Source organism: Physeter macrocephalus, chromosome 9 (assembly GCF_002837175.3).
Source record: "Physeter macrocephalus isolate SW-GA chromosome 9, ASM283717v5, whole genome shotgun sequence".
Lineage (NCBI taxonomy): Eukaryota > Metazoa > Chordata > Mammalia > Artiodactyla > Physeteridae > Physeter > Physeter macrocephalus.
In genome coordinates this window covers 48,350,758-48,370,452 of record NC_041222.1, presented here as the reverse complement: position 1 = coordinate 48,370,452, position 19,695 = coordinate 48,350,758, and the positions used below count along the sequence as shown (strand labels likewise).

General features: G+C 42.4%; 1 protein-coding gene across 1 annotated transcript in view; it reads right to left on the bottom strand.

Moving 5' to 3' along the window:
• Window positions 1–19,695, bottom strand: part of PDCD1LG2 (programmed cell death 1 ligand 2) — a 115,576-nt gene that overhangs the window by 44,055 nt on the left and 51,826 nt on the right. Inside the window, exons 5-7 of the mRNA XM_007118173.4 lie at window positions 17,993–18,259; window positions 10,002–10,139; window positions 5,362–5,411 (exon numbers count right to left, since the gene is read on the bottom strand). Of these exons, the coding sequence (XP_007118235.2) occupies window positions 5,362–5,411; window positions 10,002–10,139; window positions 17,993–18,259 (455 nt within the window). The remainder of the gene's footprint in view (window positions 1–5,361; window positions 5,412–10,001; window positions 10,140–17,992; window positions 18,260–19,695) is intronic.

The following is a 19,695-nucleotide window of genomic DNA, read 5'->3' as shown; positions in this document are numbered from 1 at the left end:
ATACCAAATAGTTTCATTAACAGTAATATCTCACTTCATTGCATTGACTAAGTAGACATAAAATATGTACACTTGGAAGCAGCCAGAAAATAATGCTGTGACCATCTGCTTAAGAGTAGTATAGACTGTGTGTACAATGCAGAGGGAAAACGGACGACGGGTGAGTTGGGGGAGAGAGTCTTACAGATTAAGAAAGGGAGTACAGTGTAGTGTATAGGCGTGGGCTCTGGACTGGGATACTCGGGTCCATTTACTGGACCTTGTATTTACTAGCCATATGGCCTTGCACAAGTATCTCCTCATCTCTAAGATTGGAGATGGTGGGGGGAAGTATATTCCTCATAGGGCTACTGTGAGGATTAAATGTTAGTACCTCTAAAGTGTTTAGAACAGTGGTCTGGCATTATAACAATAATAATGTTAATTATTATTCTATATTAAGATAGATCCTGCAAGAAGTTTGAATTTGGGTCAGCAAGAAGGAATGGGGAGGGCATTCCAGGCAGAAGATACAACATGAGCAAAGGCACAGAGGTAGGAATGAGCTTGGCATGGGAACAGGAGAGGGAGAAGGATGCCCTGAAAAGCCATGCAAAGGAGTTTGGATCTAGTCTAGAGACAGGAGACTGGCATGATGATGAAAACAGTGTGGGGGGAATCGGACCTCACAGAGTGTGCCGGCTCCACTCAAGGGGACTTTCCAAAGCTATCTGTACATTTTAAAATTTCTCATTGGGAGTTGGTAAGGAAACAAGATATTAGATAAGTCAAATCTATTTCATGTAATCTCTTCATTTTACTGAGAAGTAATTTCCAAAAACTGTAGTTTGATTTTATCAAGTAATTTTTGGCTACAAGTTTGTTTTTTTTTCCCCCTCTAGATCTACTCAGATATTCTTTATTTCAAAATACATAAAGTGGCAGAGTCTGATGCCACAGATGTTCCTTTGTTGCTGAAAGGTTGAGAGGCAGTGAGCTGAGAAAAAAATCCTGCTGAAATATACAAAAAACTCTAAATAGTTAGTCTGCATGAAAATCTGGGGTGGCAGCTACATAGATCAGCAGGTATTAGACAGAGCCCTGGTCATTTGGACAACTCCAATGACCAGAAAATAGATGGCCACATACTTCTATTTTTAAAGACTCTGAGAGGTCTGATAACTTGACTTATTCCAGGCGAAATGTTCCCCTCAACTCCTGATGCCATGATGGTTAATTTTATATGTCAATTTGGCTAGACTAATGTGCCCAGTTGTTTGGTGAAATGTTAGTCTAGATGTTGCTGTGAAGGTGTTTTGTAGATGTGATTAACATTTACCATCAACTGACATTTTTTTTTAAGATTTTTTTGATGTGGACCATTTTTAAGGTCTTTATTGAATTTGTTGCAATATTGTTTCTGTTTTGTTTTGTTTTTTTTTTTTTTGGTGGTACACGGGCCTCTCACTGTTGTGGCCTCTCCCGTTGCGGAGGACAGGCTCCGGACGCGCAGGCTCAGCGGCCATGGCTCACAGGCCCAGCCGCTCCGCGGCATGTGCGATCTTCCCAGACCGGGGCACGAGCCTGCGTCCCCTGCATCAGCAGGCGGATTCTCAACCACTGCGCCACCAGGGAAGCCCCTTGCTTCTGTTTTCATGTTTTGGTTTTTTTGGCCCTGAGGCATGTGGGATCTTAGCTCCCTGACCAGCGATCAAACCCACACCCCCTGCATTGGAAGGCGAAGTCTTTAACCACTTGGACCGCCAGGGAAGTCCCTACCATCCACTGACTTTAAATAAAGCAGATTACCTTCCATAATGTGGATGGGCCTCATTCAAACAGTTGAAGACCTTGAGAGCAACAACTGAGTTTTCTCAGAGAAGAAGGAATTCTGCCACAATACTGTAATGTAGAAATCCTACCTGAGTCCCCAGCCTGCTGGCCTGACCTATAGATCTGGGACTCAACATTGCACCTTCAGCTCTTACCTGAGTTCCCAGCCTGCCAGCCTGCCCTACAGATTTCATACTTTTTGGTCTCCTAGTGGTTCTGTGGTTCTGTTTCTCTGGAGAAGCCTGAAGTACCCCTCACCCCCAACAACACGTACCAAGTTTTCTTGGCTGTCCAAACACTGGGCCCCAGACCTAGCCTCTTCCTATTTCTCAAATCAGTATCTCCATGTCTGGCTCCCTGTTCTTCCCAGGGGATATTATCCAAAGCATTAAATCCATTCTAAATAAAGAGTTAATAACTGATGAGCAACTTTTTAGGGAGGAAATTAAAAAGCATCTACTGAAAATCTAACACATTGGTATTTGTCTTGACAAAACCATAAAACATTATGCTAAGTAAAAATGAGTAATTTGTTCCTTTAATACTTCATCACTAGTGATCATCAGTCAAGTTCTACATTTTATGCAGCTCTAAACATGATTACAAAGACTTGGATCAGTCTGAAAATAACTCTGAATGCAACTGAAACATGTAGAACACAAAATAATGTCATGTATGTATGTACATGACAAAGATGAATGGAAATACAGATAAACGCATAATTGTTTTTTTAAAAAATATATTGTCAAGGACCATGACTTTTCCCACCCTACACCCAAGGCAGACATTATTCATTCATCAACCACCACACTTTCCATCTAGAAATAGTCTCCCAAACCATCCTTATCTCTGCTCTAGGCATTCCCTGCACCTGACATGAGGCCTGTTTGCCCTTCTGGATTTGGTCCAACTTTCTCAATTTACAGATGACAAAACTGAAGCACAGAGAGAGGGCAGATCTTACCTAAGATTATGTAGCTAACTCACAGAAAAACTTAAATCTAAATGTCTTGAATTTTAATTGTGACCTCTTTTTTTATAAACATAAATATTTCAGGCATAAAATAAAGTATAGAGAATAATGTAATGAACATCTGTATAACCACTACCCAGTTTGAGGTTAAATTTGATGTTTATCACTTCCATGCTATTTTTTGTACTTTTATATCACATGACTGTCCAATAAACACTACTTAGGGGTTGTTTGCATGTTTTTAAACTCTCTGTCACTGGTAATATGCTATCTGTATCTTTCTGTATCTGTCTTTCCTCTCCAAATTATATTGTTCAGATTTATTCATCTCAAAAATACATCTAGTTTTGGTGCTTTCATTTTAATTACTGTCTAGTCTTCCTAGTCATCTTTTCTCCTATTGATTCATATTTGATTATTTCTAATTTGTTGCTATTATAAGTAATAGTACCGGGTACATTCCTATGTGTGTCTTCTGTGATGGATATCTAAGTGGTCCTGACTTATTTACACTGTACCACATATTCTCAGGTAAGTGCCAAGGAGGGGTGAGGGAGAAAGAGGAGAAGCATCACTCTCTCACCTCCCTGACTCTCCCTTCCTCCAGGTTAAAAGGTAGAGACTGTGACTATATATAATTGTGGAGGGGCGGGGGGCCGGGCAGGGGGAGGAGGGAATTAGTCCCATTTCTTTAACTTGATTTTTGATCAAGATAGTTACTCTATTTTGAATTTCAGACACCATTAAAAGAGGGTGTGAAATTTTTCTGTTTATAAGGAGCTGTACTGGTCAAAAATGACTGTGATACACTGTGAATCCAAAGTAGTCACTTTATAACAGTGCAATATTCAGACCATGTGGCAGGCCATAGGATAGACATTTAGGTTGGCAGCAAGCCTTTGAGTGTTCAGTTCTTCAAATAGGTGTTTCTGCCTTCATTACTCAGATCCTAGGCTCTTTCCTGACAATATTTTCTCTCTAGGAAAGAGCTTGAAAACTGGTCATTGACAGGCTCAATTAGCCCACGGGCACGTTTTATTTAGTTTGTTTGGTATTTGAAATACTTTGAGCCAGCATTTAGTAATTAGGTCGTTTTTATACAAAAATCTGGATTTCCATCTTCTCAGGCAATGTTAGGCTAGTGCTAAATTGACAGGGAATATACTCTCTCCAATTTGTTGAAATCCCTCTCCCACTCCCTATCAGGTTATACTAGACAGTGTTTACTCATTTCATCACCTGCCTGGCCCTGTAGGCATCTGAGTTTATTACCTCTGTGCTCAGGACTTCCACTATGCTTTCTTCCTTATGCTGAGCCATTGAAGGAGTCGCTTATACACTCTGACCTTGTGAAATTCAGACAAATATTGGGCCTCTCCCATGGAAACTCACATGTAGGCCAAGCAGATCAATTTATAGGAATATAGGATTTTTGTTTCTCAAGAAATGAATGTTTCCATCAGGCCTGCCAGTGTTGATCTGAAAGTTTTCTGAGTCAAGAAAATCTTGTTGCTGATTCAGAAAAGCTCAGGGTAACAATCCGGCCTAAGCTGCAATTCTTTCCTGGTGCTGTGCCCAGGGATGAGTATACAGTCACAGGATGTAGTTTCAAGAATCGCTTTCAGGGAAGTGGTGGAGATGGGGAGGGTGCAGGAGCTTCTTTTCATTTCATTCTTTTAAGTTTTATTTTGTGCTTATAAGCTGCCATGTCTGATGCATAAGCCAGACACAGACTCTGGTATTTGAAGGTTTTCTAGGGTTATTTTCACAATTAGTGCCTCTGGAATTTTGGGGATATATTCAACAGAATTCAAAAATGAACAGCTCTGAATATTCTGACTAGCTGATACATAGTTATTTAGAAATTTCTATGAATTGCCTATCATTATTTTGGTGACTCATTAACTTGTGTGTCACACCATGTGATCCCTAGATTATAGGGAAAGGCAGCTTTCCCAAGAAAGCCAGCAATACCCATTTTACAATGAGACCCAGGCCTGTTGGTCCTCAACACACCACTTCCCCAGGGTCTAAGTTTTCATCCAGTGAGCCTGAATGATTTCAGCAACCCTACTTCTCCTAACCTCCAGATCACATCCTCTCTCTTCCACAAAGTCCAGCTCCATGCCTGTCAACCTCATGACATACTTCTACATCCCCAGCAATGCCCTTGACACACAGCCCCCAACAGTGTACTTAACAACTGTTGCAAAAACATCAGCTGTTGATTGTGCCACAGTTGAATATCTTCTCCTTACTGTTAAATTTAACCATGCATCTAATTTTGTGAGCCCAGATGTCCTGTGCCTTATTTTCTAGGGGCGCTTAGGAATACAGACAGACGAAAGGCTACATAGTTGTTCTGTGGCTATACAAGACACCATCTTGTTCTCCAAGAAAGGTATGGAACAATGCAGGGTTGCAAGAAAAACGGGCTAAAAATGCCACTTAACAGGAAGATTCTGCACGAGACTAAACTATTCAGTTGCCCGTAGTGCATTAATAGAGGTTATTTCTTAATTCATGCTCGGAGAGGAAAGGGGGTGAAAAAGAACAGAAAAATCATGATTACTCACAGCTCTGTCCACTTCCCTCCTTACCGTGGTGACAGATCTTTTTGTTGTGTCTGAAAAAGAAAAAATCCAGGGATGGGTTAAGATTAACGAGGAAATAGTTCTGTTTATAGGCTAAACAATGGCAGAACAGAAAGTAACTCCAAATAAATCCACATGTAGAAGGCCAAATGTCCACCATGGTTTGAGACCTCAGGCTGAATACGACGTAAAAGCATACTCATAGGAGAAAACTGTGAAGAAAGAAGGCCCCCACTTACTTCCCATTCTGTTGTCTGCCTCTGGCCCCCAGGTACTCAGAGGCTGAGGGGCTGCTAATTTGGGTATTCAGCCCAGGAAATGTCTCTGAAATTATCTCTCCCTGTTCTGCTTTAGTCCTGAATAACACTTCCTCCCTGTCTTCCTTAAACAGAGCAGAAGGTCTGATCAATTAATTTACTCTAAGGTATAAATGACATACTTGTTCAAAGTAATTCCTGGGGCAGAAGCACAAGTTCACATGATGGGACACTGCTGACCACCTTTTCCCTGGTTTCATCTCTTTCTCAACCGCTGATCTCACATGTTCCCTCCCACTCTGATTTTCTTCCAGGGCTTGATGCCCATGTCCTGCAGTTGCCTGGGTTCCTAAACTCAATCCATCCCTAATTCTGCTTTTGCTCTGTACATCAGATTCTTTGTAACTCCCTCATAACCATTCTGACCTTGGCCTGGACTTAGAGGGCTTCTATCCCACACTGCAACCTCCTCCAAGAGTGTTTGTATTTGAAAGGAGCCCAATGGTTAGCCTATAGAAATTGCCCTTGAATGTTGGAGATTGAGTGAAGGTCTCTAATGCCTGAGGTCACTGCTGCCATTCTCTGTGGTTCTCATGCAAGCATTAGCCAGCATATTTGGCCTTTGGTTTAAATCCCTGCAAAGTCCTGGCTCAGTCTTTTAGGGCAGTGCCACTCAAAATGTGGTCCATGGGCTGGTACCAGTGGGTGAACTGATTGTTAACAGTCTACGATGAGATAGATATAGAAATCAAGTATAAACATTTAGAAACTTTTATAGAAATTCTTTTAATATGTTTTGTTTTTTAATGATCATATTTATTGAAATATATTTATTGAAATATCATATTTATTGAATCCAGTAGAAATTGGAAATACTGCTCTATCCCACAGAGTAGCTACTAGCCACATGTGGCTATTGGACACCTACAATATGTGAACACTTAAAATATGACCAGGGACTTGAATTTTTATTTAATTTAAATAACCACATATGGCTACGTTGTACAGAGCAGGTTAGCATACATATCTGCACATGGGAGGTTAAATGTCTAAAATTTTGTTGAAAGTCTATATATGCCAGGTAATGTTTTAGACCCTGGACATATACTGATGAATAAGAGAAACACAGTCCCTGAACTCAGGAAATTTAAAGATTAGCAGATGAAGCAGAACTTGACATTGTTTTTGTAATAGAAGGCCAACTTCTTTTCTGGAACCCAGCAAGTCACCTTGCAGCCGTAAACTATTGAATGGTTCCTCTTCAGTGGAGATGGTAAACAGAACCCTTTATGGACTGTCAACAGCCTCCCTATACACCTTGGTGTGCAGAGCTGGTTGCTGAGACACAGGTGGGTAAATCTATTTAGGAGCCAAAGAGCCTTCTGGGTGGACCCGTTTATTTGACTCTGATAGATTTAGAAGTTTGGGACAGCAATGTTGCCAAGAGGAACTCAAGATAAGGCAGATAGGACTGATGTCCCAGGCTCAATACAAAGGCTGAGCGCAGAAGAGGCTGGCTGGGCACAGCTGCTGTTAAGGCAGGAAGCCCCTTCTGCCACACCAGCCCATGAGAATCTTGCTTTAGGAGCAATGGCAGAACATGTGAGGGGAGCCAGAAGAGTTGCCATCCTGCATCACTCTGGTCTGTGTGGGGATCTGGACTGGCAAGGGTACCTTTTTGTGGTAGACAGAGATACCCAGAGGGAACAGAGATGTTGCACAGCAGTAGAAACAGCTGCAGCTCAAAACCAGTGCCCTCTGGTGAACTGACCTAGCTCCCCAGTAGCCTTCCTGCCTGTTTTGAAGCAGCACTGACCCTGGGGGCTAAGCAAGCCTCCTGACAGTCTGTGGGAGGTGGGGAAGTACCTACTGTAAGAGGGAGACACTGGGTTTCTTGCTGAGGTAGGCAGGTGGGTACTTGAGGATTTGGAAAATTAAAAGGGATGCAATTCCATTTATAGCCCAAGCTATTAAAATAGGCCCTAAGTATGTAATGTGTGCTGAGTGCATTGAAAGGAGAAGTAGGTGCTATGGAAATATCTAACAAGGGGATTTGAAGTAATGGGTGTCGTGAGGGAGTAGAGTCAGGGGTGGGAGTAGAATCAGGGAAGGCTTGATGAAGTGACAGCTTAGCTAAGATTCAAAGGATGACTCCAACTCAGGTGGACAAAGAAAAGAAAGTATTTTAGAAAGAGTGAATATTATATGAGAAAACTCAGAATTGCAAGAATGAGATACCTCTGTGGACCAGACAATTCTGTACAGCTAGAGCTTGGAAAACAAGGGTACAAAGCCAAGACGTGAGTCATATGACCAGGGGCTTGTTGGGACTTCACCCAGTGAGCAGTGAGAAGCCATGGAAGAGGTGTGAGCAGAGGAGACATGGTAGACTTGAGAATTTAAACGCCTGTTCTAGCTAAATTGAAAACAGACCACATTGGAGGCAGGAGTGGGTTCAGGGAGACAAGTAGGAGGGTTCTGCTCTAGTCCAGGTTGAAACACAGTCGTGGCAGTGAGGTTGGATCAATAAGCTGGAAAATGTTGTTCTCATATTGCTTCCTGCATCAGATGGAAAAAACACCTCAAAGAAGTTGAGTGATTCGTACAAGATCATAGAACCAATATGTGGGAGCACCAGGTCCAGACCTAGCTTCTGTCACTGGTTTAAAGCTCTATCCAGAGTACCAGAACTTCTCAAGCTTCTTCTGTGACGTGAGTTTGTGTACATGGCAGACGCATTTCCACACATGTATCCGTTTACTCCCTTGCAAGAAAGCAGATCCCAAAGCACAAGAGTTAGAGAGGGGGGTTATTACATAGGCAACCGTGATTTCACTCTGGTTCATTAAAAACAGAAAAGGAATCATTTGAAAATGTATTCACTTACCTCTTATTAGTAACAAATCTCTCCCACTCCAGTTGGTGCCTGAGACTTGCACCCAGCTTGAAGCTACTGATAGCTTCACTTACTCCTGAGATTGGGATGGGGGATGAGGGGAGGATTTCTTTTTTCGCTCTATCTTTAAGAAATGTGGCTCCATTTCATTTTCCCAAAGAGAGTAGGGACAGAAGACTCTGCTGCTCATTTCTGAGGTGACTAATGGGCTCTCAGGTCCCAGGTCTGGAACCGTGGTTATAAAGTTGTTTCTGAGAGGTATGTATGAGGGAGGTAATGAAAGAATGCAGAAGGTAAGATTCTGATGAGCTGCATCTGTCATGACTCTCTGAGGTCATAAATTTGCAGAAGTGATTCTGTTTAGTCAAAGTTCTTTGGGGCAAGACCCTGTAATTCCTCCTTTATGGTGAATTGCCCTTCCCCTCCACTTCTATCCCCCCTCTCTCTCCCCACCCCATTTTTCCTCCTTTCCTCCCTCCCTTCTTCCCTTCTTTCTTCCTCCCCAACCCCCCTCTTTCTTTTGACAATAGTTCTTGGATCCTGGATTCCATAGTAGAGGGTTTTGTGGTTAATACCCAAGCTAATGCACACATAGGTCAAAGGAAAAATTATGACAATATTTCACAGCAGATGAGACTATAGAAGTTAGACTGTAGACGCAGGATAAAAATCACCTAAAAGCCCCCCAATTCTCAAATAGTGACCATTCCAAATTCCTACTGAATTATTCCCAGATGCATTTTCCTTTTCTATAGGCCATGTTTAGACCTTGGGAGGAGCTCACTGGGTGCTGACAAAGGAACAGTTTTGGAAAGCACCAGATAGGCCTGCAGGTATTCTGGCATGGGCTCAAAGGCCACAGGCATGCTCTGTCCCAGCTGTCACAATAGAATAGGAATGGGTTGGTGAGCATGTGACAGGGTGAGGAGGGAGCTGCTGAAAGACCTCAGGGTACCACGAATCATGTGCTTTCCCTACCCCCAGATGACCTCATACTTTTTTCCTTTCCTTACCCAACCAGAAGATTCAGAATCTTGTGGGGAGGAGGAAGGCTCAGCCCAGCTCAGACCCAGAATGGAGAAAGGAGGAATGAGAACTAAAGGAATCCTCATAAAGGATCCTGGCATCCTCCCACGAGTGTACTCTGACCACATAGTCATCTGTATTGCGAAAATAACACTGATCTCACGAGGCTAATGAGATTTTCTTGGCTCAAAGATCACAGCAAACAATTTCGGCCACAGAACAAAACACTCCTTTAAAAATATTCAGTGTAAAGATTCCAGCTCACTGAAGATTGGAGCCATTTTTTTTTCTGGGGGAAAAATCATCAGGAAAAGCCCAAAGCAATTCGTAAGCCCTGAGTGGACTTAGTCTGAAGCTGGGCAGCTGTAGGCCAGTGAGGCCAAGCAGAGCCTCACACTGCAGATACCCAGTCCATTCGGTTACCATGAATGAAACTCACTTACCTTTTCCAGAATAAAACTTTTGGCAGAGCCGTTTTCTTAGGCCTATCATTGTGGCTATGAACATTAAAGCAATGATGAAGGAGAGGATGAAAATGTGAAGCAGTGAAGATGGAGGGATCTTGGGGGATTCCAGATCACCTGGAGGAAAGAAAAGCACCAGAATCCCATTACATGTTAGCTTAGAGGTAAACCAACAAGTTGGCCAAATGACTGGGTTATAACCAACATGGCCAACTTGCATTGAGCATTTACTCCATGGCCAGGTACTGTTCTATGAATGCTGTATGTATATGAATGCTGTATATATATGAATGCTGTATGTATATGAATGTTGTATGTATTAGCTCTTTTACTCCTCACGACCACCCTATGAGGCAGGCTCTACTATGACCCTCATTTTACTGATGAAGAAAGTGAGGCACAGAGACCTGTCCCAAAGTTATACAGTAAGTGACATAGCTGAGATATAATCCAGGCTGCCTGGTTCCAGATCCCATGCTTTTCGTCATTCTGATACACCTATCATATTATGTCTTCCTTCCTTCCTTCTTTCTTTCTTTCTTTTTTTCTTTATTTCTTTCCTTCCTTCCTTCTTTCTTTCTCCCCTCCTCCCTTCTTTCTTTCCTTCCTTCCTTCCTTTTTCTTCTTTCTTTCCTTTCTTTCTCTCTCTCTCTCTCCTTCTCTCCTCCTTCATCATCTCTCTCTTTCCAGTAGGATAGTCCCTCAGCCCAAATATGTCTCCCCACTCCACTGTCAAGCACTCATGGTGCTTAGAATTTTTACCATCAGTTATTCAATCTCCAGGATTAACAGGATCCTTTTGAAAAAATAGAATATCATACCTTAGCATGAATCACTACAACTAGCCCTTTTCCTTGTCTCAGCTAATCAAGGTCTGACAGTGAGGAAAAGATGAATTAGTAGAGAGGTGGATGAGAAGAGTAATTTTGGAGGTTGGGGGAAAGCCTTGTAAAGGAGAGCTCTGGTTAGAATGAGGGCCCCAGACTGACAAAGGGCAGGCCTGGAGGGGCGTCCACTGTGGGGAGATGGCAGGGTACCCAGGGTAAACTGTGCCCTTTCCAAAAGGCTGAATTTTGCCTCGTGGAGTAACTCATAAAGAATAAACATAACAGGGAATTCCCTGGAGGCCCAGTGGTTAGGAGTGTGCGCTCTCACTGCTGAGGGCCCGGGTTCAATCCCTGGTTGGGGAGCTAAAATCCCACAAGCTGCATGGCGTGGCCAAAAAGAGAAAAAAGAACATAACAGCCTGGTCCAGGAAAAACCTGGCAAAACTGCTCATGAGGAAGGGCTCAGTCCTGCCAATTGCCCCTCCCCTCCCCCATCATAGTGCTGTCTGAGAATCACAGACAGTTTTAGCTGAGAAGGGATCAGATATCATTTAATGTGAGGCCTTCGTTTTACAGTTGAGGAAGTAAGGCTCTGAGATGCTAAATTATCTATAGGGTCATCACTGCTAAGTAAGTGACAAAGACAGGATTGCAAACCTAGATCTGTCTGATCCAAAGCTCAGGCCCCACAGATATTTGTCTCTATCCTTAAGATTGTGGTGAACATTCAAAAAAAAAAAAAGCATTAAGAAGTAAGGGATAATCCATATATAAAATCCATATATAAAAATTTTAACTGAGGTAATCCATATATAAAAATTGGATAAGCCATATATAAAAATTTTAATTGAGGTATAATTGTCATATAACATTATATTAGTTTCAGGTATACAACATAATGATTTGATATTTGTATATACTGTGACTGATCACCACAATACGTCTAGTTAACCTCCCTTACCATACATAACCCATAATAATTAATATCTTCTAGGAAATGTTGATTAAGCACTTGCTCCATGTAGCACCATAAGTCAAGGAGTTCTCACTGTCCCCACAACAGGAGAGGTCCCTACTTCAGTGCCTTTATGCAAACCCTTGTCCTGTGCAGGTTCCCTCATAGTCCCTTCCACACACAAACTCTACTTATTCCTGAAGACTTTCTAACATTGAACATCCAACAGGACATCAGTCTGCTTAGATTGTAACTATCTGAAGTGCAAAGATTTTCTCTAACTCATCTCTGAATCCCCTATAGAGCCAGGCACCAGCTACATAAAGGTGTCAATAAGGATTTGTTGGGCTAAATTGACCATCTGTCTATCTCGTCTACCTTGCCCAATCTTCCTTGTCATTAGTTACCTTGTGGCAGACTGCTGCTTATCCCTTAAATCCATTCTCCGTTTTTTCTCTAGTATTAGCTAGGGATTAGCTGGACACATGGCTTCTCTGAGACTACATTTCTAAGCCTCCCCTGCAGTTAGGTGTGGCCAGCCATGTGAACTAAGTTCAGGACTAGAGAATGGGTCTTTTGAGTCTTGGCCTTCAAACACTGAATGTGTCTCTTTTCCTTTCTGAAGGCTGAAACATGAATGTGGCAGTGACCCAGCTTTGACAATTCAGCAGGGGTAACATCCTGGAGAGTGCCAGAGCGACAAGATGGAAAGAACCTGGATTACTGAATGACTTTATGGAATATAGTGACTTACCTGCTCTGAACCACCTTCTATCTCTGAATGTGACATCAGAGAGAAATATACTCTGGCTTTATTTGAGTCACTGTATTTTGAGGTTACTTAGCCTATATCCTAATACATCTTCTTTTATTTATTTTTATTTTTTTTATTTTTTGTGGTATGCGGGCCTCTCACTGTTGTGGCCTCTCCCGTTGCGGAGCACAGGCTCCGGACGCGCAGGCTCAGCGGCCATGGCTCACGGGCCCAGCCGCTCCACGGCATGTGGGATCTTCCCGGACCGGGGCACGAACCCGTATTCCCTGCATCGGCAGGCGGATTCTCAACCACTGCGCCACCAGGGAAGCCCTCTTCTTTTAGATTATTTTACAGTAATTGCATGCTACTTAACAATGATGTCACGATGCAATGGGAGAAACATTGCATTTATCCTATCCACAGCCTCATGCACTCACAAGGAAGTCATGCCTCTCGTTAAAGGTACCGTATTTTTTTTCCTGTTTCCATCCTTTCTGACTGCTAAGGACTTTACAAACATATTTCATTTAATCCTCACAATAACCCTATTAGATATCTACCATTATTTACCCTCATTCTACAAATGAGAGGCTGAGTTCTAGGGTGGCACAGTCATACGTTCATGTTCTCAGAGCTAGTAGGTAGCAGAGAGAGGATTTGAAATTCAAGTCCATCTGACTTCAAAGCCCATGCTCCTGACCACTGCCAGAAAGTCACTTCCAAGTCTCCCGGGAGAACTTCTCTGCCAGCCCTACAAGGGTCTTGTTATAATTATTTCCTGTGTTCCAATCTCATTTCATTTCCTAATGAAAATGCAACACTGCCTTAGTGGCCGGAACCCTGTTTCAAAGGGAAAATGGTCTTATTGCTCCTTCATTTCTGATTGAAAATTAGGATGTTCAGTCATCTATTCTAGAGCCACTGGAGCACCTCTCACCCCAGACTCTCACTGCTATATTTGTTTTATTCATTGACTTCGGGAGAAGCATGTTGTGGGTCACAGAAGTCAGCAGTGAGCAGCTCAACTTATGAGAATGAGTAGAAAGGGGGAAGTCATAATACAATTTTAAAATGCCTTGGTGAAACAAGCAAGAATGCCTTTGTGGGAGAATGTGTGACTTCGGTTATTTTGTTGCTGGTATTTGTATCACAAACTAGGGGATCATTTGACTGCTCTGATCTGGCTGTCCACACAGACTAGCAGCTGGGATGATGGGACTGGGGTCATCCAAGACTAAGTCTCCAACCCATTAATCTGACATTTATTGGGCACTTACCATGGGCAGAGCACTGAGGTTTTGCTTTAGTTTGGACATAAAGAAGACTCATGTGAACAATTAAAATACATGGAAAATAAAATACCAATGAAAGAGAAAAGACAAGTACAGTCACAGGCAAACAAAGAAATGGTACAGGCAATAGGTTTTAGGAGGCAAGATGAGGGAAAGATGCCTTGTACCCTGGAGTTACCTGAGCTGACATGGAGAACTGGTGAAGAGGGCGAATAATGACATTTTATGTGGAAGAAACTGCTGAGCAGAGAAGTCACGGTGATGGGAGAGGTACAAGCAAATTCAGAGAGTACAGGGAAAGGAAGGGGAGCTGCCTGGAGCAGAGGATCCATGTCAGGGGATAGGATGAATATAGAGCTGGGAAGGATTCTCAACCTATCTCTAGAGACTGGTTGAAAATCTCTGACTGCACAAAGATTCCTCCATTTCCCTGCCAGCCGCATTCATGAGTGGTATCCTAGGAGCTCCCAACCTCTGATGCAGACCCCACAGGTCCCTCCCACGACTGTTGACTATTCCATCAGCTCTGTTGGCTCCCTTGGAGAGAAGAGCCAGCTTACTTCATTCTTAACTTCTCACCGCCTCAAGACTTCCAGAAGAATGGTTAGTCTGCTCTTCCACCTCTCTACCATGAAGAAAAAAATACTGATGTACTCAGTGATGTGCAATGTAGATTCCAGTTATTTCCAAATTCATCTTACCCAGGCCCCTGTCTCCCAGCAAAGCTCCTCATATAAGTGTCATTCTAGAAAACCACATTTCATCCAAAGTATTGGCCAAAAATTAACCAGGCAGAAAATTCCACATAACAAAGGAGAGTTTACTAAACAATTCTTGGAAAAAAATAATTCCCCTGGGATTGTAATATATAAGACTCTAGATCTCTGGTACGAATTAGTTATAGCTCAATTTTTATAAGGTGACAAGTCTGGTGGTCTTAGCTGTGATTAAAAAAAGAGGTAGAGAATATTGAAAGGTCCAAACTTGCCTAACTCACTATTTTCACTCAAAGTTGGCCCTAAAAATGGTAAGTTTCTAATGTCTTCATTTCTTTCAAATCCTTAGCATGAATCCTCTCCTTACTTCCTCACTTCATCATAATAACTTAGTTAGAAAGAAGCTGGGCTAACTTTAGTGCTGGAATTGGGTAGCCAAGTGTGGATAACTGGGGAAGTGGGGAATTGGGGGTTTGAAGATGACAACGGAGCTAGCTGCCTCTGAAAACTGTATCAGGGAGGATTTTTTTCTTCTAGAAAAAAAAATGCTAGGAAATTAATGAGATGGGCATTGAGTCAATTCAAAGTTCTTAGTCTGGTCTGTGGATTGGTGCCAATCCATGATAAAATTTAATTTGAGATAGAGCAGGTATCTCTGGTGCCCCAACTCATATTCTGCCTGTCTCACCCGTGATTTCAGCTATGGCTGAATGTGGCTGAATGATGGATGGTTCTGTGCAGGTTCTAACTCACTTTCCCCAGACACTCTTGCCTCAACCATGTGCTACTTTTATGCCAGGGCTCCCCCAATGCTGAGGGTTGGTCCCTTTCATCATTACTTCCAGTGACCCATTTGTAGATTTTTTGCTTCTCATCTCCACAAATTTAGGCACCACTGGATTAAAGGTCCAGCTTCCTAGTGGCAAGTGCTTCTACCAAAGGATGCTGTACCAAGGGATATGTTCTACTGCATCTAGATACTGCCTAGTCAGCTTGAGCTCTACCCACTGTCAGACCAGCAGGCAAAGAAAAGAATCATTGCACTGGTAATCAATCTTGATTACCAGGAAGAACTCAAATGCTGCTACATAATGGAGGCAAGGAAGACTATGTCTGGAACTCAGGGATCCACTGATTCTCTGAGTCTTGTTACTTCCATACCCAGTAATAACAATGAAAAGGCAATTGCAGCAACTTCAGTCTGCTAAGGGCAAGGTGACTATGGGCTTATGTCTCTCAGGGTTGAAAGTCTGAGTCACCCCCAACCCCTATTTCTCTCCACCTTCCAGGCAAACAATCTATTCTATCTGAAATGCTGAGCGAGGGAAATCTAGACTGTATGGTGGATGAGAGAAATGACAAACATCACTTATGGCTTGGGATCAGTTGCAGCAGCAGGAGCTGTAACTTGTTCCATGAACTCTCGTATATGCATCTTGTGCAGAGATTGTAGCTACTTCCATGCCTGCAGGCTCGGAGACAGTGGACTTAATGTAGGGCACGAATGGATGGACTTGAGCAGCGCAAGGGATAGACCGTTGTAGTTCTGCCTCACTTCCTCTCAGCTTCACCTCTGATTTCAGCCACAGGTTGAGTAGAATTCGGGGTGGGCCTTGACTCACTTCATGGTCAGTGATTCACCTCAAGTGGATACATTGCTTTCTGCCCTGGAATGGCTTTGATGCTATAAATGCTGTGGGGAGCTCACTCAGCCCATATGCATGAATAGCTCACAGTAGAAGGAAGTTAACACTCCTGGGCACAACTGTTAACCACTGGGGGTAAAAGCAGATGGATTCGTCCTTCCACCTGAAGCCCTTTGAGTAAACATCTTAGGAGATGATCTAAATACTTCTCAGGTGGTCCTTGAGTATTTAAGCTTCTATCGTCCACACCAACAACTTTGATAACGCACCCTTCTATTTGCTTTTCCTTCTTTCCTGTCTCGATTTCCTAAACCTCTCCTTTCTGCTCCCTGGGGTCATCACCTAAATACCTGCATGCCACACAAGTCCTTATCATAGGGTCTGTTTTATCTAACTAAGGTAAAGGGCAAATAGTGAAATATAATGACAACATAGCAAATCTTCTATAAAGTCAAATTTATCATAACTAGGGACTATTCTTTATTTGGAGATTATATCCTTTATTGGTATGATAGCAGAATAATGACTCCCCTCAAACATGTCCATGTTCTGAAACCTGTGAATGAGTTATCCTATACAGCAGAAAGATTTTGCAGATGTGATTATATTAAGGACCTTGAAATGGGAAAATTATCCTAAATTATCAGGTTGATATATATATTGCAGGGAGGCATCTAATGTAATCAAAAGGGTCCTTAAAAGGTGGAAGGGTCCTTAAAAGGTGGTCCTTAAAAGGCAAGAGAGTTAAAGAAAGAGATGTGATGACAGAAGCAGAGATCTGAGTAATGCAATTGCTAGTGTTGAAGGCTGTAGGAAAGGTCCACGAGCCAAGGAATGCAGGTGGCCTCCAGAAGGCAGAAAAATCAGGAAAATGAATTCTCCCTTAGAGCCTGTGCAATCCTGTCAACACCTTGATTTGAGACCAGTGAAGCCCTTTTCAGACTTCTGACCTCCAGAAGAGTGAGGTCAAGCCCATGATGTTTGTATAACAATAGGAACAATAGGAAACTTATGTCTCTGGTGATAAAATGACCTGTCTCTTATGAAATGATTATGATACTAGATGTTAACTCTCTTATTTGGCAAATGAATGTTCTTGGCAGATTACAAAATTGTCAGACTACCAAAATTGTCAGAAATTTTGCTGGTGCACAAAATTCTAAAGTATGGGATTCAGCATAGCCAGTGAAGGCTCTAAATGATTTTTTTAAGAGGTCAGTTTTCCTGGAAAACCCTAAAACCACTTGGCTGGCAGCAAAGCCAGCAAAGTAATATTCATACTGCTGACTCATAGCACTGTGCCTGAATCACAATAATGAGCCTTTATGCTGGGTATTTTCAGTTTCCTCTCTGGATCCATTCTCTCCACTCCAACACTCAGTTCTGAGCTCTGAGAAGTTGACTTTATGAACATGTCAGTGGAATTCCACCTGGGCTCTGCTAATGGGAAGCACCAGCAGGAGACTGGAGGGTGGGAGGAGAACAAGGTTGTGGTATCCATTCATCAGCTTCTGCTCTTTGGAGTTGCTGCAGGTGGCAGCGTCCCTGTACCGGAGGCCACAGCTCCCTTCTCCAGGTTCCAGTAGCCTCTCTAGGGTGGTAATTGCTCCCCGACTTTTGAAGCCCCAGATGTCCTGCACTACCTTTAGTACTTTCTCTAAATCCTAATCCCACCTTCATAAATAGTCCCTTTATTACACTCTCCTCAGATTACTCATTCTGAATGCGCCATCCATTTCTTGCCTGAACCCTGACTGGTAAGCTAGGCAGCTCTTACCTTGGTCAATGATGGCCGAAGTGAGTTCCTTCATATTGGCATTCCAGAACACACAGCTGAAATTCCTGCCAGGGTGTGGCTTTAGGCGCAGAACACTAGTGACCTGGTAGAGGCCTTCAGAGGTCTTGATGTGGCTGGTGTTGGTAGGAACACTGATATTTGGCCAGGACACTTCCGCCAGGGGATAGCCTACAGCCTGGCAGGTGAGCTCTACCTCATCTGTCCCTGGGACCTTAAGGTTGCGAGTGTTTATTTTCTTGTAGGAAGCTGGACAAGAGAAGAAGAAAAAGAAATAAGTCTCTGTTTTCGGATTCCCGTAGATCTCTGTACTCGATGCCACGTGAAGTAAAATTATCATTATCAATATTAAGTATTAATAGTTTTAACTTGTTAAACATTTCCTATGTCCCAGATATCATGCTATTTTACATATATTGAATTATTTAATTTTTACAATACAGCAAAACAGAATTGGTAATATACCCAACTTTTGTTGAAGGTAATTGAGGCTAGAGAGGTCGAGTGTTTCACTGAGAGGCACAGGGCTTTTAACTGGTGGAGCCAATTTATGCACACTCGAGGTTTGATTCCAAATCTCAATGGTGCTTTTACCTTACCACAATCTGTGGCATCCTGTATTACTGTAAATTATCTTACAATTGGGGATTAGAGAAAAGAGAGGCTGGATAAACTAAATCACTAGATAACTCCCACATCTCACTTTATTTGGTAATTTTTCTAACATCTTCAGGAGAAAATTTTCTTTCCATGTCCTCCTTTCCTCTGTACTCTTTAAGATTAGGAGGAGAAAAAATAAGAACCCAGAAATCTGTTGGAGGTCAGATTCATTGCCATCTTGGTCCCAGATGGTTCCATCTGGGTTTGTTTTTTTAACTTCATTCTTCGAGTATAATTGCTTTACATTGCTGTGTTAGTTTCTGCTGTATAACAAAGTGAATCAGCTCTATCTATACTTACATCCCCATATCCCCTCCTTCTTGCATCTCCCTCCCACCCTCCCTATCCCACCCCTCTAGGTGGACAAAAAGCACCTAGCTGATCTCCCTGTGCTATCCGGCTCCTTCCCACTAGCTATCTATTTTACATTTGGTAGTGGATATATGTCAATGCCACTCTCTCACTTCATCCCAGCTTACCCTTCCCCCTCCCCGTGTCCTCAAGTCCATTCTCTATGTCTGTGTCTTTAGTCCTGTCCTGTCCCTAGGTTCTTCAAAAACATTTTTTTTTAGATTCCATATATATGTGCTAGCATACGGTATTTGTTTTTCTCTTTCTGACTTACTTCACTCTGTATGACAGATTCTAGGTCCATCCACCTGGATTTTTTGATGATGGCCATTCTGACTGGTATGAGGTGATAGCTCACTGTAGTTTTGATTTGCATTTCTCTAATGATTAGTGACGTTGAGCATCCTTTCATGTGTTTGTTGGCAATCTGTATATCTTCTTTGGAGAAATGTCTATTTAGGTCTTCTGCCCATTTTTGGATTGGGTTGTTTGTTTATTTGATATTGAGCTGAATGAGCTGCTTGTATATTTTGGAGATTAATCCTTTGTCAGTTACTTTGTTTGCAAATATTCACTCCCATTCTGAGGGTTGTCTTTTCGTCTTGTTTATGGTTTCCTTTGCTGTGCAAAAGCTTTTAAGTTTCCTTAGGTCCCATTTATTTATTTTTGTTTTT